At 42.2% G+C, this 17,500-nt stretch overlaps 2 protein-coding genes across 2 annotated transcripts in view; both read right to left on the reverse strand.

The window, feature by feature from the left end:
• Positions 1-17,500, reverse strand: part of rbpjl (recombination signal binding protein for immunoglobulin kappa J region-like) — a gene marked incomplete at both ends in the record, with an annotated part of 32,251 nt that overhangs the window by 8,174 nt on the left and 6,577 nt on the right. The window contains 7 exons of the mRNA XM_080423558.1: positions 1,302-1,442; positions 3,683-3,792; positions 5,566-5,703; positions 10,245-10,419; positions 11,865-11,980; positions 12,274-12,344; positions 13,553-13,684. Coding sequence (XP_080279684.1) covers positions 1,302-1,442; positions 3,683-3,792; positions 5,566-5,703; positions 10,245-10,419; positions 11,865-11,980; positions 12,274-12,344; positions 13,553-13,684 — 883 coding nt within the window. The remainder of the gene's footprint in view (positions 1-1,301; positions 1,443-3,682; positions 3,793-5,565; positions 5,704-10,244; positions 10,420-11,864; positions 11,981-12,273; positions 12,345-13,552; positions 13,685-17,500) is intronic.
• On the reverse strand, positions 6,334-7,410 carry LOC308082238 (tRNA-dihydrouridine(16/17) synthase [NAD(P)(+)]-like; the record flags this gene model as incomplete). The annotated part of the gene is made up of 1 exon (XM_080423917.1): positions 6,334-7,410. One exon carries the CDS (start codon positions 7,408-7,410, stop codon positions 6,334-6,336), a length of 1,077 nt encoding a protein of 358 aa, XP_080280043.1.

Raw genomic sequence — 17,500 nt, forward strand, 5'->3', positions numbered from 1 at the left:
TTGCCCTGCACTTCATGCTTCCCGGAGAATGAACCCTACTGATTCAGGTGACCTCGTGACCTTTTCTGTCACACCACTCTTTTGATAATGTTCCACTTGTGCACAAGAGGTTCATTTAATGGGCAGATAAGATTACATGAAACTTACTGAGCACATTCCCACTCCTGGGAGGATGAACCTTGACCATTTGAGTGACCTCATGGCCCCTCTGGAACACCAGGACACCCCCAGACAGTGGTGGCGATGTGTCATTTGATTGTCTGCCATATAAACTTAAGATGACACGCTTAAATGACTACCATGGTGAACCATAGAGCAGCCGGGGTTCAATTCCAGAGAGGGAGCAGATAAATACATTCAGGTCCCACATCCTAGAATGTGGCTGATTGAAGGGGCAGGCAGAGAGTGCAGGGGAGGGTCAGACCGAATGACCGATCATTTGCACACACAAAAAAACAAGGGAATGAATGAACCAAAACTATAAAGGAAATGGATATAACATGTACTGTATAATGGACTAAACATCATCACTTTTTTAAATGTTGTGTCTTTTTTCATTGGGTAATGACAGATTGTGTTATCTTGCCTGCAAACCTTATTTTTAAAGGTAGGGTAAGTGATATTTTTGGGTTAAAACAAAAAGTATTTTGTTAAAAGGTTAAAGCACTATATTCTGATAGTAATCATTGCTATAGAGTGTTTGTTCAGTAACAGGAGTCTCCCCGTCTCTCCAGCTCTTTAATAAACAGAAAATACATTTTCTGGTAGGTGTCAAAATCTCAGCCAATCAGGAGAAAGTACCCATTTTTAAGCTTCATTTTTATAGTGTTCCTGTTCAAATTTTGCCTGCTCATTTCTTAGTGTCATCACTTCCAATTTCACTTGTTTAATCTATATCCTGATTGAGTTCTCTATCCTGATTGGATAAAATTGGAAATGAAACTGAAACTGAAACGAAAATGCATTTTCTGTTTTATAAAGAGCTGGAGAGACATGGAGACTCCTTATATGGACAGGACACTCTATAGTAACGAGCACTATCAGAACATAGACCCATTTTGCAATTATTTGAATAATTGCAAATCACTTACCCTACCTTTCAGTGGAACAATAATGATTTGAAAAAGATTGTACTCCAGGAGACATTGCATTAAATATTTAAAACACTCATAGAAAACATATACTGTATGCCAATAGGGGCCCACCTTTAAGACATTTTGGGTGCTTAGAAATATATTGTTTTCAGCAATATCTTTTTATAACTCTACAGAAGACATTTCCCACTCATACCAGCAGCCCACCTGGTACTGCATGATGGTCTCATTGGACAGACACAGGTAGGCCTGTGGGTCGTCCCTGAACTGGAAAGCACACTTGTGGAGCTGAGAGACTGGCTCGTCCACATCCAAGATGGCGTGCTGCTTGCTGACCTTACGGAGCACCTGGAGGGACAATGAATGAATGCATGCTGAGTATGGTCAAGAAACCTCCTTGTGTTCATGCTCTAAAGTGGATCTCTGACTTGAGCCATGTGGCCAGCCTGTGACGTCAGTCATCTCTATGATCTACTGTACCTACGTACATAATGACTCCAAATTTGGGCAAGGGCAAGCCTGATCAGACTCCATTGACTTTATATTTACTAAAGTTATACAACTTTAATTTTATAACATAAAGTCAATGGCACTCTATTTTGGCACTGAGTGATTGATCGAGATTAGCAGACAATATATTACATGTAAGCAATGGGGGAGAGGGAATTTCGTTGAAATCATTTAGAATACAAGCTCTCTAAGAAAGCAAAGCTACCTAAATCAAAGCTGTCACATCGATGTAACAGACAGTTCATTGAAAAGAGTGAAGGCTCCCTAGGGACAAATCATGAATGAATAATGGGGACACGCAGAGGAGATGATTATTTGGAGAGAAACAAGACAGAAAAGATTCCATTTGGGGAGTCTTGGACACGAATGCTTTTGTAATCCCTTGATGAAATATTGTCCCAAAACTCCAAGGTTCTTCAATAACTTAAGTACAAGCCAATGGCCAATAAAGGACAAACCGTCATTTTGAATGAAAATAGTTTTTGACAGAAGTCATTTTCATCTGTCCATCTATCTTGACCTGGCAGTCAGTACCAACTCACAAATATCACCTCTTCTCCTGTGTCTTCCATTCCTAATCCATAACTGCAACCATATGATGTAATCTTTTATTTTGATCACTATTGCTACAATCCAGGACTTATTTTAATCAAGCACTGCCATCTTTATTGTAGTTCGGACATCGAACTACAATGACGTACTTGAGTACTTGTCTACGTGTAACCTGGTGTAACCTATGTACATAATTACACACGAACATCTTCAATCTTTAAACTAACCAAACAACGGAAGTGCTGTGTGCTGATCACGCTAGCGACTCAGCAGGAAAATGTACAACCTTCCCCTCTGTTCAAACAAGCCACAGCAATAGGCCTCAACTGAAACAACATATGGGTATAGGCTGTAGGTATACCTTACCCATCTGCCCCCAAAAAACCATCCACTTTGAGTTGTTATGACAGCAATTAGGGGGGTTCTGTACAAGGAAAGAGTATGCTCAGCGGATCGTGAGGCCTTTCCTACAGAGGTTTGTGTATGGATGTGTAATTTGGTTTAGCATTGGGAAGCACAGATGAAACCATAATAGATTTGTGATGATTAGGTGGTTATGTAACACCTGTGTAGACAGGGTTTCTGTGAGACAGAGGGCTTGGGTAGTGGTTGGCTACACCTTGACAGGCAAAGACCTTGTGGTTCAAAATGACAATATAGCAAGGCGGCTGCAACCTTCAATGTGCCTCCACTCTCACCCACTCTGCATGGGTTCAAATCCTACCACTGCATGCCCTTCTTTATTTATTCTCTTCAGAGGGGAAAGGGCAGTGCTCCCAAATTTAGTTGGGTGCTGCTCAGACAGGATGTGTGTCAGGGGCAGAGGTTTGGGTCAGTGGTTATGCTGACCCAAGCAATGCAATGGCACGGGCTTTACTCAAAGTCCAGGTTCAAATCCCATGTGGGAATACTTTCTGTCCTGATTCAGCCCCTGAAAATGTATGTTTGAAGGACTCACCAGTCTTTTTGGCAAAGCCTTCAGTCAGGAGAGATGCTTGCCTTTCTAGCATAATACAGTATGCGACTATAATAGTCCAGGTACATTTGCAAATATAGTGACAGAAGTGTTTAGCTTTTATAGCAAAATTACAAATTCCAAAATCTTGTATACAATCACACAAATACAAATTCATGTTCCTATAATTTGTCTTTGCAAATTCATCAGTAACTTTGTGTAGATAAACAATATTTAGTAATATCTTCAGTTACTTCCCTCAATAAATATCAGTGAGATTGTGAGTTCAGTCTGTGCCTGTTCGTTATAGCTCTAAAACATTTTAAATAGTGAATTATGGAAAATAGTTGGGAATTGTTCATAATTTATTCAACATATTATTATCTTATTAACTAACTAGTGGATCTCTGACTTGCACCACAGTTGTGTTGTGTTGTGGTGTGTGTGTGTGTGTGTGTGTGTGTGTGTGTGTGTGTGTGTGTGTGTGTGTGTGTGTGTGTGTGTGTGTGTGTGTGTGTGTGTGTGTGTGTGTGTGTGTGTGTGTGTGTGTGTGTGTGTGTGTGTGTGTTACCATGGGTGGTAGTGCTACTCCAGAATCAGTGCAGACTAACTGGACCACACAGCCGTAGCAGATGAAACCTTCGCTCAACACAAAGTCCCCCTCGTCAATGTGCTCCTCCACTACACGCACACGCGCACACACACACACACACATGCGCGGGCGGGCACGCACGCACGCACGCACGCACGCACGCACGCACGCACGCACGCACGCACGCACGCACGCACGCACGCACGCACGCACGCACGCACACACACACACACACACACACACACACACACACACACACACACACACACACACACACACACACACACACACACACACAGATAAAAACAGATTAACCCATTAAGACCTGTGGCCAAATGGTGTCTAAATCAGTGGTTCTTTCTCAAAGTGACGCGCCGTGAGCTTGTATATCTGCAATTTTTAATAGCCAACGCTAAAATCTAAAATGACATAGACGCTTTCCCCGTTTTAATGGGTTTTTAACTTGGTGTGAAACTGACCATGACTACACAACTATACACATTCATTTAGACATAGACACTGTGGGTGAGTATAAAATACCCAAATGATGACCCTGGAAATACACACTATGGTTTAACACTGACAGGTGTGTGTGTGTGTGTGTGTGTGTGTGTGTGTGTGTGTGTGTGCGCATGTTTGCATGTTTGCATGTGTGTGTGTGTGTGCTTTTGCCTGAGCGGACAGATGTATGGACGCCTTAAAGACTGAGAGGTCTGACCAGTTTTTCATCGTGGGAGGTCGCTGCACACTAGCCAACAGTGTACAACGTACATAAATTAATAGACTGAGTTCAAACAGCATGTGTGTGTGAAGAACCACTAAGACAGTAAGTGCATTTATTCATGGAGGACCACCACCTCAGGAGACCACTAGTCTGACAGCCAGCATCCATCCCCTTTAATCTAGGTTAATCCAGACCTCAGTACAAGCCTGGACTGCAAAATGTTTGATATTGTGGATGCCTACGACATGTCCCAATGTTTCTTATACAAAAAGAACAGAGATGCATATAGGTTCAGTATCGTTGGTCTGCCTATCTATTATTCTTATGTCCACACCCTTTTTCCCATGCTTTGGTGAGTTTGACCTGAGCTGACATGCCCAACGCAAAGCATTCTAAAGTTTGGTTCTAGAAAAAGAGTGAAAAACCAACCTTATAAAGTCATAATATGCACATCTGTACTAATACATGTACTTGACGCACGCACGCACGCACGCACACACACACACACACACACACACACACACACACACACACACACACACACACACACACACACACACACACACACACACACACACACAAACACACACACACACACACACACACACACACACACACACACACACACACACACACACACACACACACACACACACACACACACACACACACACACACACACACACTCACTCACTCAGATTCAACTTAATGCATAACAAGTTTACAGGCTTAACCCAATGAAACCGGGAAAGCATCTGAACCATTTCAGATTTTTGCGTTGGCTATTCAAAAATAGCAGATATACAAGCGCGTGACGCGCAGCGCGTCACTTTGTGCTGCGCTGCGAGCTTGTACATCTGCTACGGATTTGGAAGGCACTTGAAGAATCAGCCTCAGTTCTTAAGAGTGGATGACATTCTTTCTTGTATAAGCTTGTACAATTATGAGAAGACCATGAATACTCTGCTTATTACTTGCTTTATATACTTTATTATCCTCTTGGCAAACTGGTCCTCTGCAATGCATTTGATCCATTCTAAGGTAATAGGCTACACCGCAATGCACACACTCTCACACACACACACACACACACACACACACACACACACACACACACACACACACACACACATCCTACCCAGCATGATAGTGAAGGCTGTCCACTGTCGAGCGCTGGCTATGAAGGCTCCTCTGTCTACAGACAGGTAGCGAGTGCTGACTGTCTGTGAACGCAGGCGGTTGAACAGAGCCACTCTGGAGCCAGAAGAGATGCATACTGAAACACACACACACACACACACACACACGCACACACACACACGCACGCACGCACACACACACGCACGCACGCACGCACGCACGCACGCACGCACGCACGCACACACACACAATACTTAATGTAAATAAATTAACTTCTATAAACGTACAGTATGTTGATGCAGACATTACTGTCAAGGATACACTTCTGGGGTTTCATTTCTTTCTTTTCTATTTTTCCCACATTTGATTCCTTATTTAGCGCTCCTGCCCTCCTACTGATAAAGGCAGTTCTTTACATTCTTTTAAATAAGTTTATCTTTTGGTTTCATTTATATCTTTTGGTTTAATTTATTTCTTGTGTATTCTATTTACAACGGTAAGTACATTCCCCTTTGATATTTCAAATGATCTGCACTTCTATTTCTCTCTTCCCAGGTAAGTGTAACTCAAAGCAAGTAACTTACATTCCCCAGGTCAACAGGTACTGTACGTTACCCGTTGACACAGGCTTCAAATGCTTCAAATATTAGATAAGTATATCAACCATCAACTATCACTCAGCTCAGGTAAGTATAGAACATATAATATATACCTAAACACACACCAACATAAACATAAACATAGAAATTAACATAAAATGTGTTCTTCACTTCACTTCTGACTCCTGGCTATTGCAGTTCTGCTTTGGTGCCGGTCTGACGTACGGCTGGCATATCCAATGAGGGAAGGGCAGGCCGTTCGCCTGTTTCTGTCCCGCCTCCCTTCCCTGGGCAATTTCTTCCTCACAGCGTAGTCGTAACTGTCGACTGACCTCGGCCAAACCCTCCAGCGTCTTCACCTGGCCGAGTTCCTCCCTTAGGTCCTGGTGGATCTGGAGAGTGTGACACCAGAGCCTGAAGAGATGAGCTCGTATGTAGGACAGGGTGCAGGGAGGGTACTGCTTGACCAGCTCCAGATACTCCTCAGCCATCTCCCACACCGGGGGGCTGCGGCCCTCGAACAACGCTGGGTTGTGGAGGTTCCCCTCAGCGCTCATGACGCCCTGCACGCCCGTCTCCTGAATGCAACGTTCCACATCGCTCAGATGCTGGATGTTGCCGTTGGCAAAGACCGGAATGTTCACTGCCTTCCTCACAGCATGGATGTGCTCCCAGCTGGCCAAGCCGGTCATGGCTCCGGTCTGGTCTTTGGTGCGGCCATGAACTGTCAGCAGCTGACATCCAGCCTTCTCTAGCATCTGGGCAAAGCGCACTGTCTCGTCCATCTCCTTGAACACACGGATCTTACACGTGATTGGAACAGACAGCTTCTCATTGGCCAACTTGATCATTTTCTCCAACAGCTCCCATTCATCTTGAAGGAAAGCTCCATAACGCCCGTTCTTAGCGATCTTCTGAGGACAGCCCAGGTTCAGGTCAATGGCGTCACAGTAGTCCTGGGCCAGAAGAGAAGCCTGCAGGAACACTTCCGGGTCGTTGGCACAGAACTGTGTGATGAGGGGTCTGTCCTCCGCACACACTTCATCGTAGAGGTGTCTTTTCCGATAATTTGAATCTCGTACAAACATCCGGGCATGCAGCATGGGCGTGTAGCATAGCTGGGCGCCATGGCGGCGGCTCAGTAAACGCCAGGCCAGTTCACTCTGGTCTACCATGGGCGCCACGACGAAACGTGCACCCTTCAATGTGGTCCTCCAGAAGTCAAAGCCCTGGAGCTTTGCCATTACAGGTGCCTGCTTTGTCAAATTGTTGGTATACTGCAGAATTTTCCACGTTGGCGTTGTAATAGAATTCTTAGAACTTACATGAAGAAACTGAATTCCATAAAAAATATGGCTTGAGTAGTGTTGAGAACACCCCGAGAGATTGCACCACACCGGTAGCATAGCACAATCTCCTGAGTACAGCTTTGCGACCCCTCTTATACAGAGTGAGGGCACACAAAATAGATACACACTGGGTGGTGACACATGGCCTTATATGGCATGCACATGACATTCTGGTGACAGGTGAAGAATTTCTGACATCGACACTTCCATAGCTAGGACTGGGAGACACCTTAACAGTTGTCCCTCACAGTAGGAGGCCTAATAGTAAATCTGTCATCTGATATTGAGAAGGTCACCTTGCTATTACAGCGTAACCTCTCAAATGTGACCGGAAATACAGGATGTGGAACTGTCAATAAAGATTTTGAATTACAATGTTGTGGTTTGACTGACTGGCGGGCAGTTATATAGATCCTGCTGATGTCACTGATGATGTCACGCTCTAACATCACTCTGTGACATCACAAGCTCACAGGGGTGGAACCGCGACATTTGTAAATCTCATTATAAAGAGACAAAAAGTGCGAGAGGGGAAAGAGATGGGAGGTGATAAAACAGAGAGAGAGAGAGAGAGAGAGAGAGAGAGAGAGAGAGAGAGAGAGAGAGAGAGAGAGAGAGAGAGAGAGAGAGAGAGATAAAGAGGAACCAGTTAACATTCTTTCTACCATATTCCCTCTTTAACACAGAAAAGCATAGAAACACAACCTGAATGATGCAGCACTGTTTACATTTTACATGCTAGGGGGGGGCTTTGTTCATGCTCGTACACAACACAAACTGCTGAGTGCTAACTTACATTATTTACATAATGCTCAGGATTTTACTGTGTAGAGTAGACAAACAAAACATTATATACAGCATACTCTAAGAGTAGCCTGCTGTTATTTATTATATATCCTTATATGTACAAAAATCAGTTTTGATTGGTATGCACAGAAAACATAATCTATTCACAACAAATTCCTGTTTCACACTTATATAGTTTAATTTTTGTGTGTACAGTATATTATACATACATGCACACATAACAGATATACACCACACACACACACACACACACACACACACACACACACACACACACACACACACACACACACTGCAGTGTGTGTGTGCATTTGAATGTGCATTTTGTGTGTGTTTATTTGTGACAGTTAAGTCTGACCCCTGCACCCCCTAAACTTGACATGTCTAACACCCTATCGTCATCTGCCAATCATTTTCTCATACCTGGGGACAACGCACTGGAAACATTCCTCAAAATAGTTAAAACTTTAGGATTAAGTCTAATTACGTTGTTGCATATCTTCAACAGAAAAAAGGCGCAAGTAGACCTTAGGCTGAGTATCCTGTATGTTCCACAAAGTCAATAGACCAGTGTCCAGTCATGCTACACAGAGCAGGTAACTGCATGCATAAATATCTCCGCTAAGCCGAAGGCGTGGCTGAGACTATGTTTTCGCCCCTGTCTGTCCGAGTGTCCGTCCGTCCGTCCGTCCGTCCGTCTGTGAACAGCTAATCTCCGGCACCATTGGACCGATCGGCGTGAAACTGTGCACACACACTCCTTAGAGGCCAGAGCAGAACCGATGTGTTAGCGCCACCAGGACGCCAATTTTTGCTAAACAAATGTTTTGATATTACTCCTACAGATTTTGTTCAAGCTTCACCCAAATCGGTACATATTATCGCTATAGTCATGTGATCAAGATTGATCTGTCCGATTTTTCATATGCCATCCTAATTGGCTAAGATTGGCCTGTTTTAACAAAATGCTTCAAATAATGAACGCAGCGTCCGATTGCCATGAAACACACACACATTCCCATTAGGTCAAGGAATATGCCATCCGCCATTTTTTTTTATCGGCCTCATGGTGGCGCTATAACAGGCAGATTCACGTTTTGGCCTATAACTCTTGAATCAAAATACCTTTTCCCTTGGATTCCTTGGATTATTACCCACCTCTGACTGGATTTCAAACTTTCTGGCCCACTATAAGCTACCTGGCCTGGCGGAAACCTGTGCTCCGAGGAGCACATTTTTCGAGTTTTATCTCTAATCCAACTCTACCCCTATTGATTTCATTAATAAACACACACCTTCAACCAGGCAGTAAAAGAAATCATCTGGTGCAGTTCAGCTGGAATGTATAGCATACACTCATTGTACCAGTCAGCATGTTGAACTATAACAATAGTTACGTTAGTTAGTGTGTATTTCATATTTCATCCATCTAGCTATAAAAATGCATCACCCCATAATTCCTTGGCACATTTTCTTGTGTCACAAAATGTGTTAATTAGTTAGTTGAAATTCCTGCACTTTAAATTTGTGTTTTTATGGTTTTATATTTTAGGTGGTTTTCATGTGACGTACTGCGTGCTATGCAATTTAGTAGTGCTATGTAATTTTATTGGACTATTTATTTTTATTTATGTTGCAGGACCACATCGGAAATAAGTGTTTCGTTACGCTTTTATGTATATCCTGGGTTTAAGTTACATTGTGTTTACTTGTATTCCTTTTACCAACATCAAATCAAATCAAATCAAATCACATACAGTAATGCTCCTAGTAAACTAAAATTCCAATACAAAAATGAAATAAAAAATAAATAAATAAAATAAATAAAAAATCCATTCCCATTTATATCCCAAAATAGATAGATTAACTAAAGTTGATTAAGAATGGCCACTAACAACTGTACTGTGTACTAGCAGACTCACAGTCAGCGTTCTTCATGGACTGTCTCTTCTGGGACGGCTTGGAGATGACTTTGATCATCCTGCTCTGGAATGAACCCACTTCCTGCCCACTGCCCAGGAAGAGGCGGAGCAACAGGCGGAAGTGTTTCCTCTTGTCCTGGTCTGAGATGTACAGGGACTTGGCACAGGCGAACATCTGGGGGTGAAGGGTGCAAAACATTGACAAACAGGCAAGTAGAAACCAGCCAAAAGACAGAAAAACGGACAGACAGACAGACAGACAGACAGACAGACAGACAGACAGACAGACAGACAGACAGACAGACAGACAGACAGACAGACAGACAGACAGACAGACAGACAGACAGACAGACAGACAGACAGACAGACAGACAGACAGACAGACAGACAGACAGACAGTGTAAGGAAGCCTATAGATGATGCTTTGTGTGCATTGTCCATCAGTAGGTAGATACAGTAAGTGGCTGGCATGCACACACAGTGGGTTTACGGCAACGTTATTTGGTCTGTCTGACGTGGCTGTTTGTCAAGTAAACAGACCTGTAATAAAAAGTGCTGTATGTCTCGTCCGGGTAAATACACACATCTCTGTGGGCCAGACAACAACAGCCTGTAGATGGGGCTGGAAAGAGTACTAGAAAATCTTACTCAAGTAAGGCACTGTTACTTGACTTAAATATTACTCAGGTAGAAGAAAGCTTACAGTACTTGTGTTGAGAACTACAAAAGTAAAACTAGCTCTTTGGACCGCAAACACTTCTATATGAATGTGTCCTTGGTGATGCTCTACCCAGCAAGCACAATGACGTCATGATGACGTTATGATGACGCCCGGTCATCACCCCGGTGACGTTCAGGACTAGGCCAGATCACAGCCCATATGGGGATGATCTTTACGTCATTTACAGGACGTCATCACCGGGACATCATATGGACATTTGGACAGCAATTTAGGGTGATGAGAAATGTGTTTAGATGACGTCCTGGAAGTGACGTTTTTGTGGTCAGGATTAATTTTGGTTGAAATCAGGTGATATTCTGGGCCATATCTGACTTGTCTTGGTTTGACTTGATCTAGCCCCAATCGAGACGTCACTGATTGGTCCGGGTCCTGACTGTGCTTGCTGGGTATTCTTTATAAGAAAGCGTAAGAAAACAACTGTCTTACAACTGAAAGTGGTTCAAAACATGTTCAAGTGGATTACATAAGCAGAACTGTAGGCTACTCTGTAATTCTGGCATTTCCAAAAAATAGTTGAGTACAAGGTAAGCTTACTAATACTGTAAAGTTACTGATTTTAGAATGTACGCTGACAAGTACATGAAAAAGGCTACTGAATTGCAGTAACAGGAGTTACTTTCCACCCCCGGCTATAAGATTATGGAACCAGTTGCATCCCTTCCTGGTCTATTTTGGGGATGGGGTCTAACTATGCACACACACACACACACACACACACACACACACACACACACACACACACACACACACACACACACACACACACACACACACACACACACACACACACACACACACACACACACACACACACACACACACACACACACACACACACACACACACACACACACACACACACACAACTAAGCTCTGACCGTGGTGTTTGGCTGTTCATCAAAGACCAGTTTGAATGTGTCTGCCTGCGAGTGACCGGAGCTGTCCAGACACATGTAGCCACACAAACGATACACAGAGTCCCCATAACCAGCCACTAGATGGAAAGAGAAAGAGAGAGAGATCAGTGAAGAGAAACAGGTGAATGGAGGGAGGGTATGTGGAGAAAAAGAGAGGGGGAAATGAAGGTAGAGATAGAAGTGGAGAGAAATGCAGGAGAAAATGGAAAGAAGAAATATAGAAATGTTCTAATAGGTAATGAGCGACAGAGGACAAATGTGAACGATAGGGAATGAGCTGAAACAATTCACTGTATATACTCTGCATTTCTCTTTCAAATGTTCAAATATGTGCTAAAAACATGTCAATAGTTCTTCTAGAGTTCCGGACCTTTCAGATGATCCTGTTTGGCTCTCCATCCTGGTCCGCTGATGTACACACATGGAGGAGGACAGAAGAACCTACAGGTGATATAGTCCTACAGGTTTAGCAAAGACACAATATAACAGTTGCAGCAGTTCTTCTGCACCAGTATCTTTTCTCATTGCCATACGCATATAGGCTATATAGCAACTGCTAGTTAGATTGAAACAGATTTTCTCATTTGAGTTGCATCACTAAATAAAGCCATATTAGTATTATTTACTTCGGCTGCTAGGAAACTTCTAATAATAGTCTGCACTCCTTTGTGGTTTGTATTTGTCACTGCATATCTGCATTTAACCAACCCTAAGTTAAGTATCAGGAGCAGGAGGCGCAGTGCCTCAGGGAGCAGTTAGGGGTTAATCCTTCCAAGTCGGCCATCCCACCCATGACCCAGGAGTCCAGGACCCATTAAAATTGCATTAAAAAACAGAATGTGAGATGCCAGAGGATCCTGCTCAAGGAGACTTTGACATGTAGAGCATGGCTGGGACACGAACCAGTGACCTTTTGTTTCCCAGGCGGCCTCTATAACGACCCAGTTACGACCGGCCCTTCAGTCAGGCATGTTCAGTCAAAATGTAATTAACAATGTACATGATAGTCTGCAGCCACACAAGCATCACAATCAGCCCACATGTTAACCGATCAATTTCCATTTTCTGATATTCCGTCTGTATGCTTTACATATAGTGTTGTTTTTGTGTTGTTGTTGTTGTTGCTGTTTTTGGACGTATGTTTATTTTAAATATTGGATTTGTTCATTAGTTACACAAAGCCTTTATTTTTTTTGTTTTAATTTACCGGTATTAATGTATAAATCTGAATTTAGTTAACAATTATATTAGACTTCTATTTTTTTGAAGTTGACACTACCACATTTAATTTGAAAGCGGCACTATGTAGCTGTTTTTAAATGAATACAATGACATTTTGTCCAATATATGTGGTAGAGTAAGTTAAAACAATTTAACATACAATTGGGGTGGTTGTAATTTGTCCCCCTGCTTCTCTATTGAGACATTTAGATCGTGTCACAGGTCATGTCTCACCTAGACACAGGATCTGACACAAAGTTTGACCTGATGGTCAGTATTCAATTTATCCCCTGAGCAAGCTGGCAGACTCTATTAGCTCAATGGTAAACATGTCAGCACTTGTGTAGGAAACCAGGTTCAAATCCAGGGTAGAAGAGGAAAGTTACATATAGTGCAGCTTTAATGCAACAGTAAACTGGCCCCTATACCTTTTCTCATTGCCATAGGACTTTTGTGCCACCTTGGCATGTAGAATGGTGACACTCTGGTCAGATTGGGCCTCCGTTCCTGCAGGGTGGTCGCTGGTTGCCCCTGGCAGCCGGAATCCTGGTTCCTGTCTCCTGATTGGATAAGAAAATGTCAGCAAAAATGATTGGCTGCCAGGATTTGGCTGAGAGAAAACCACATTCTTATTGGTCAGTTGTGTGACGGGGAAAGACTAAGCAATAACATTCTGGGTGTCCGCAGAAGAAATGCAGACCTGCACATCATCATAAACTAAACTATAGTGTAACATAGCTTATGCATTATCCAACACCTCATTATTTCATGTGTGTTTGAATTTTTTAGGTATGAGTCATTAGTGTCTGTGCCAAGTAATGTATTATATTACTTAATTATACAGTATGTTGCATCAACACCCACAAGGTCTAGGCATAATCTTAAATGAAATAGAGAAGAATGCCACAATATTGATATAAAAATTCTATTTCAGCAGCCTAAATGTCAATGGTGAAACAAAAACAACATTAATTGATGCAGGGTATATATCTATACATTTCTGGAAATCTCAGCCTGCCTGTGCATCTGCGTGTCTGTCTCATCACTTTTTGACCTAATATGGAGATGCCCAATGCCACAGTCATAGTACTGGCCTCTGGTAAGAGGTAGGCTAGTGCACTACGTACTCTGACAGTGGGTACTAGTTTTGAAATATTTTATAAAATGTGTAAATAGCAGATACCCCCAACACAGCGCTCTACTTGTTGAACTACACAACAAATAGTCCATAACCCCCCATCCCTACAGCGATGGAAGCACCACGCTACTGTAATATTCACTGACATGCACAGACTCTCCCACAACAAATACGGAACAAGTGTGCTATCATAAACCACATCAGATGTGAATACAGATTGTTATTATCATCAGACTGTCATCCCTATAATGCAAGACATAAAGACATGCCAAGCATACTTTCCACTGTGATTAAGGATATAGAATGGATAGGAAAGGGTGGTGCTTACACTGCTCTACTAGAAGATATAAAACAATGTGGAAAATCCCTTTCTGTCTACTGTCCTTATTTGCTGATATTTAGCCAACCTCTCTTTAAAATGTCTCTTCATCTGTCTGTTTGTCATGCCTGTCTTTTGCCTTCTTCTCCCTTGCGAGCACACAGACACACACACACACACACACACACACACACACACACACACGCACACGCACACGCACACGCACACACACACACACACACACACACACACACACACACAGAAATGAACATGTTTCATTGAGTTCATTGAGTACATTAAAGTGTTCTTGAGACTTAAGAGGTTTTGCTCAGACTCACAGTATACTTGATGGTAATGCCAACCATTTTCCAATAGGAAATCCATCCAACACACTTTATTGCACATACTGTATATTTATGTCAACGGCATAATGTTATCAATGCGTTATAATGCATTTTAAAGCACGGATTGCTTTGATAAGTCGGTGCCAATTGATTGATTGATTGATTGATTGAATACTTTATGAACACGTTGAAAACAGTGCGGCAAGTACAATTTAACAAGCTAAAAGGATAACACAAAAAAGCCCTGTTTTTTTTCTCCTTTGTGGTCCTATGAAATTATGCAGGCAATTGTATTCTTTTATACTCAATAATTCAAGGAGAGGCCCAGACGGCTGGGGTAACGGTCCAGGCACCTAAGCTTCAATGTAGCCTGACAGCGCATCGCGGGTTCGAGTCCCGTTCCCGACGAGCTTTGCGGCTCTCCCCATCTCTATCCTCCTGTTTCCTGTCTGTCTCTACTGTAAAACTATAAATAAAGACCAAAAAGCTCCCAAAAATATATTTAAAAAAAAAAAGAGGAACAAAAAGAGAAAACCATCATTCCTCATTGCTATCTTTCAAAATGTCAACGTTAAAGGGATAGTTCACCCAAAAAAATACTTTTTTCTATCGATTAGTCACCGCATGGAGACTTGAATGAATGGATATTTGGTTTTTTTTATCGCATTCCTAAGCCAATAATTTGATGACCATCAGACGTTCTGGTAGGAGTCAAAGGAGACTCTCTGTGTCTCCTACCGGAACCGCTGCCGGTCATCAAATTATTACAGAGATAAAAAATAATATTTATGAATTCAAGTCTCCATGGGGTGACTAATTGATAGGAAAAAAAGTCATCCCTTTAAACAACTGTAAGACATAGTGCTGCAACAGAAGCCATAATGAGGTGAGCCGGAGGCCCCTCAGTGTTGCATTGCAATGTTTTCTCTGTGCAATAACGTTGTAATGAGTAGCCCAACACACAGAGCCTGGACTCCGGAATGCCTCTCATTATGACCACTGTGTTGACACGCAAGTGGAGGGGAGGAGAAAAACAAATAGGTGGAATAGAGATGGACAGAGAGAGAGAGAGGGAGGGAGATGAGCTGGGAGAATAGAGAGGGGGAGACAGGAGGCAGACAAGAGGGAGGGAGGGAGGGGGAAGGAATGGCGTGGTGCAAGCAGTTGGGGAGGTTATGTGTGGTCAGAAATGACCTCTTTACTTAATCCTGTGAGTTCATTACACTGCAGACATGTTCTGTTCTGTTCTGTTCTGTTCTGTTCTGTTCTGTTCTGTTCTGTTCTGTTCTGTTCTGTTCTGTTCTGTTCTGTTCTGTTCTGTTCTGTTCTTCTCTTCTTCTTGACTTTATTTGCCTTCATTAGTCCTTAAAGAGAGAGTTCACCCCCAAAATATATATATATATCGATTAGTCACCCCATGGAGACTTGAATTCATGGATACTTTTTAGTTTTTGTCACATTCCTAAGTCAATAATTTGATGACCGGCAGCGGTTCCGGTAGGAGACGCAAAGAGTCTCCTTTGTGTCTCCTACCGGAACCGCTGCCTACCGGTCTGCTGGTCATCAACTTCTTGGCTTAGGAATGCGACAAAAACTAAAAAATATCCATGAATTCAAGTCTCCATGGGGTGACTAATCGATAGATTTTTTGGGGGGGGTGAACTATCCATTTAAAGACCAGACCGTCATGCATTAAAATAAGTGCTTTCACACATCATGTGTTATGACAATCTTCACCAGCTTCTGTTGAAAACACCACACTTTCGGTATGCAGCCTATAGTTTTAAATATACTTCAGTAGAATTTTGTAAAACTGTGAACTGTGATCAAGGGTGATCAGCCTTTACAGAGACACCGGAAGTATCGTGCACAGTACGTGCTACTTTCCATTCAGTGCTGCTGGCCAAAGTATAATTCCAAATAAGCTTTCTTGCCCAAACTGCATGGCATTGCCCAGGGCAACCTCAAATCACACTTTGTTTTACCATCTAGTTCCATCGCATTGCTAAGACAAACACAACAATAAACTATGGCATCATTCAGAGATGCAGAGAATACAAAAAACATGGAACCACAGAATCTGGAAACAAAAACAGATTTCCTAACATGCAAGTGCACAGGATTTGGAGATTTAGGGAGATTATGATAAGATTTGAGAACAAATTAAACATTTAGAATAGTTTGCTTTAGTCTCGACAATAGCCAGACAATCGATTTTTTATTAAATTGACTATCTTTCAGTTACAGTATGCTTTTATATGTATTTAAAGCTGCAATCCATAACGTTTTCTGAATACATTTATATTTTAACCAATCTGTATGTTGAGTCTGTTAATAAAATATGACTAAAATAAAAACATGCTCCCTGTTATAGCTCAACGGTAGAGAGAATAGCTATAGCCATATCAAGAGGCTTCATATATTATTATTACTATAATAATTATTATTATTATCATTATTCATAGAAGACACAAGCTATGCAGAGCCAATCCTTAATCCTATTGCATGTGAAATGTTGTTGAAACTGACTGAAACTCTTATCAATAACCTTTTGTTAACGCAGACAAAAAATAAA

Source organism: Gymnoscopelus braueri, assembly GCF_963280865.1.
Source record: "Gymnoscopelus braueri genome assembly, chromosome: 3".
NCBI classification, from domain to species: Eukaryota; Metazoa; Chordata; class Actinopteri; order Myctophiformes; family Myctophidae; genus Gymnoscopelus; species Gymnoscopelus braueri.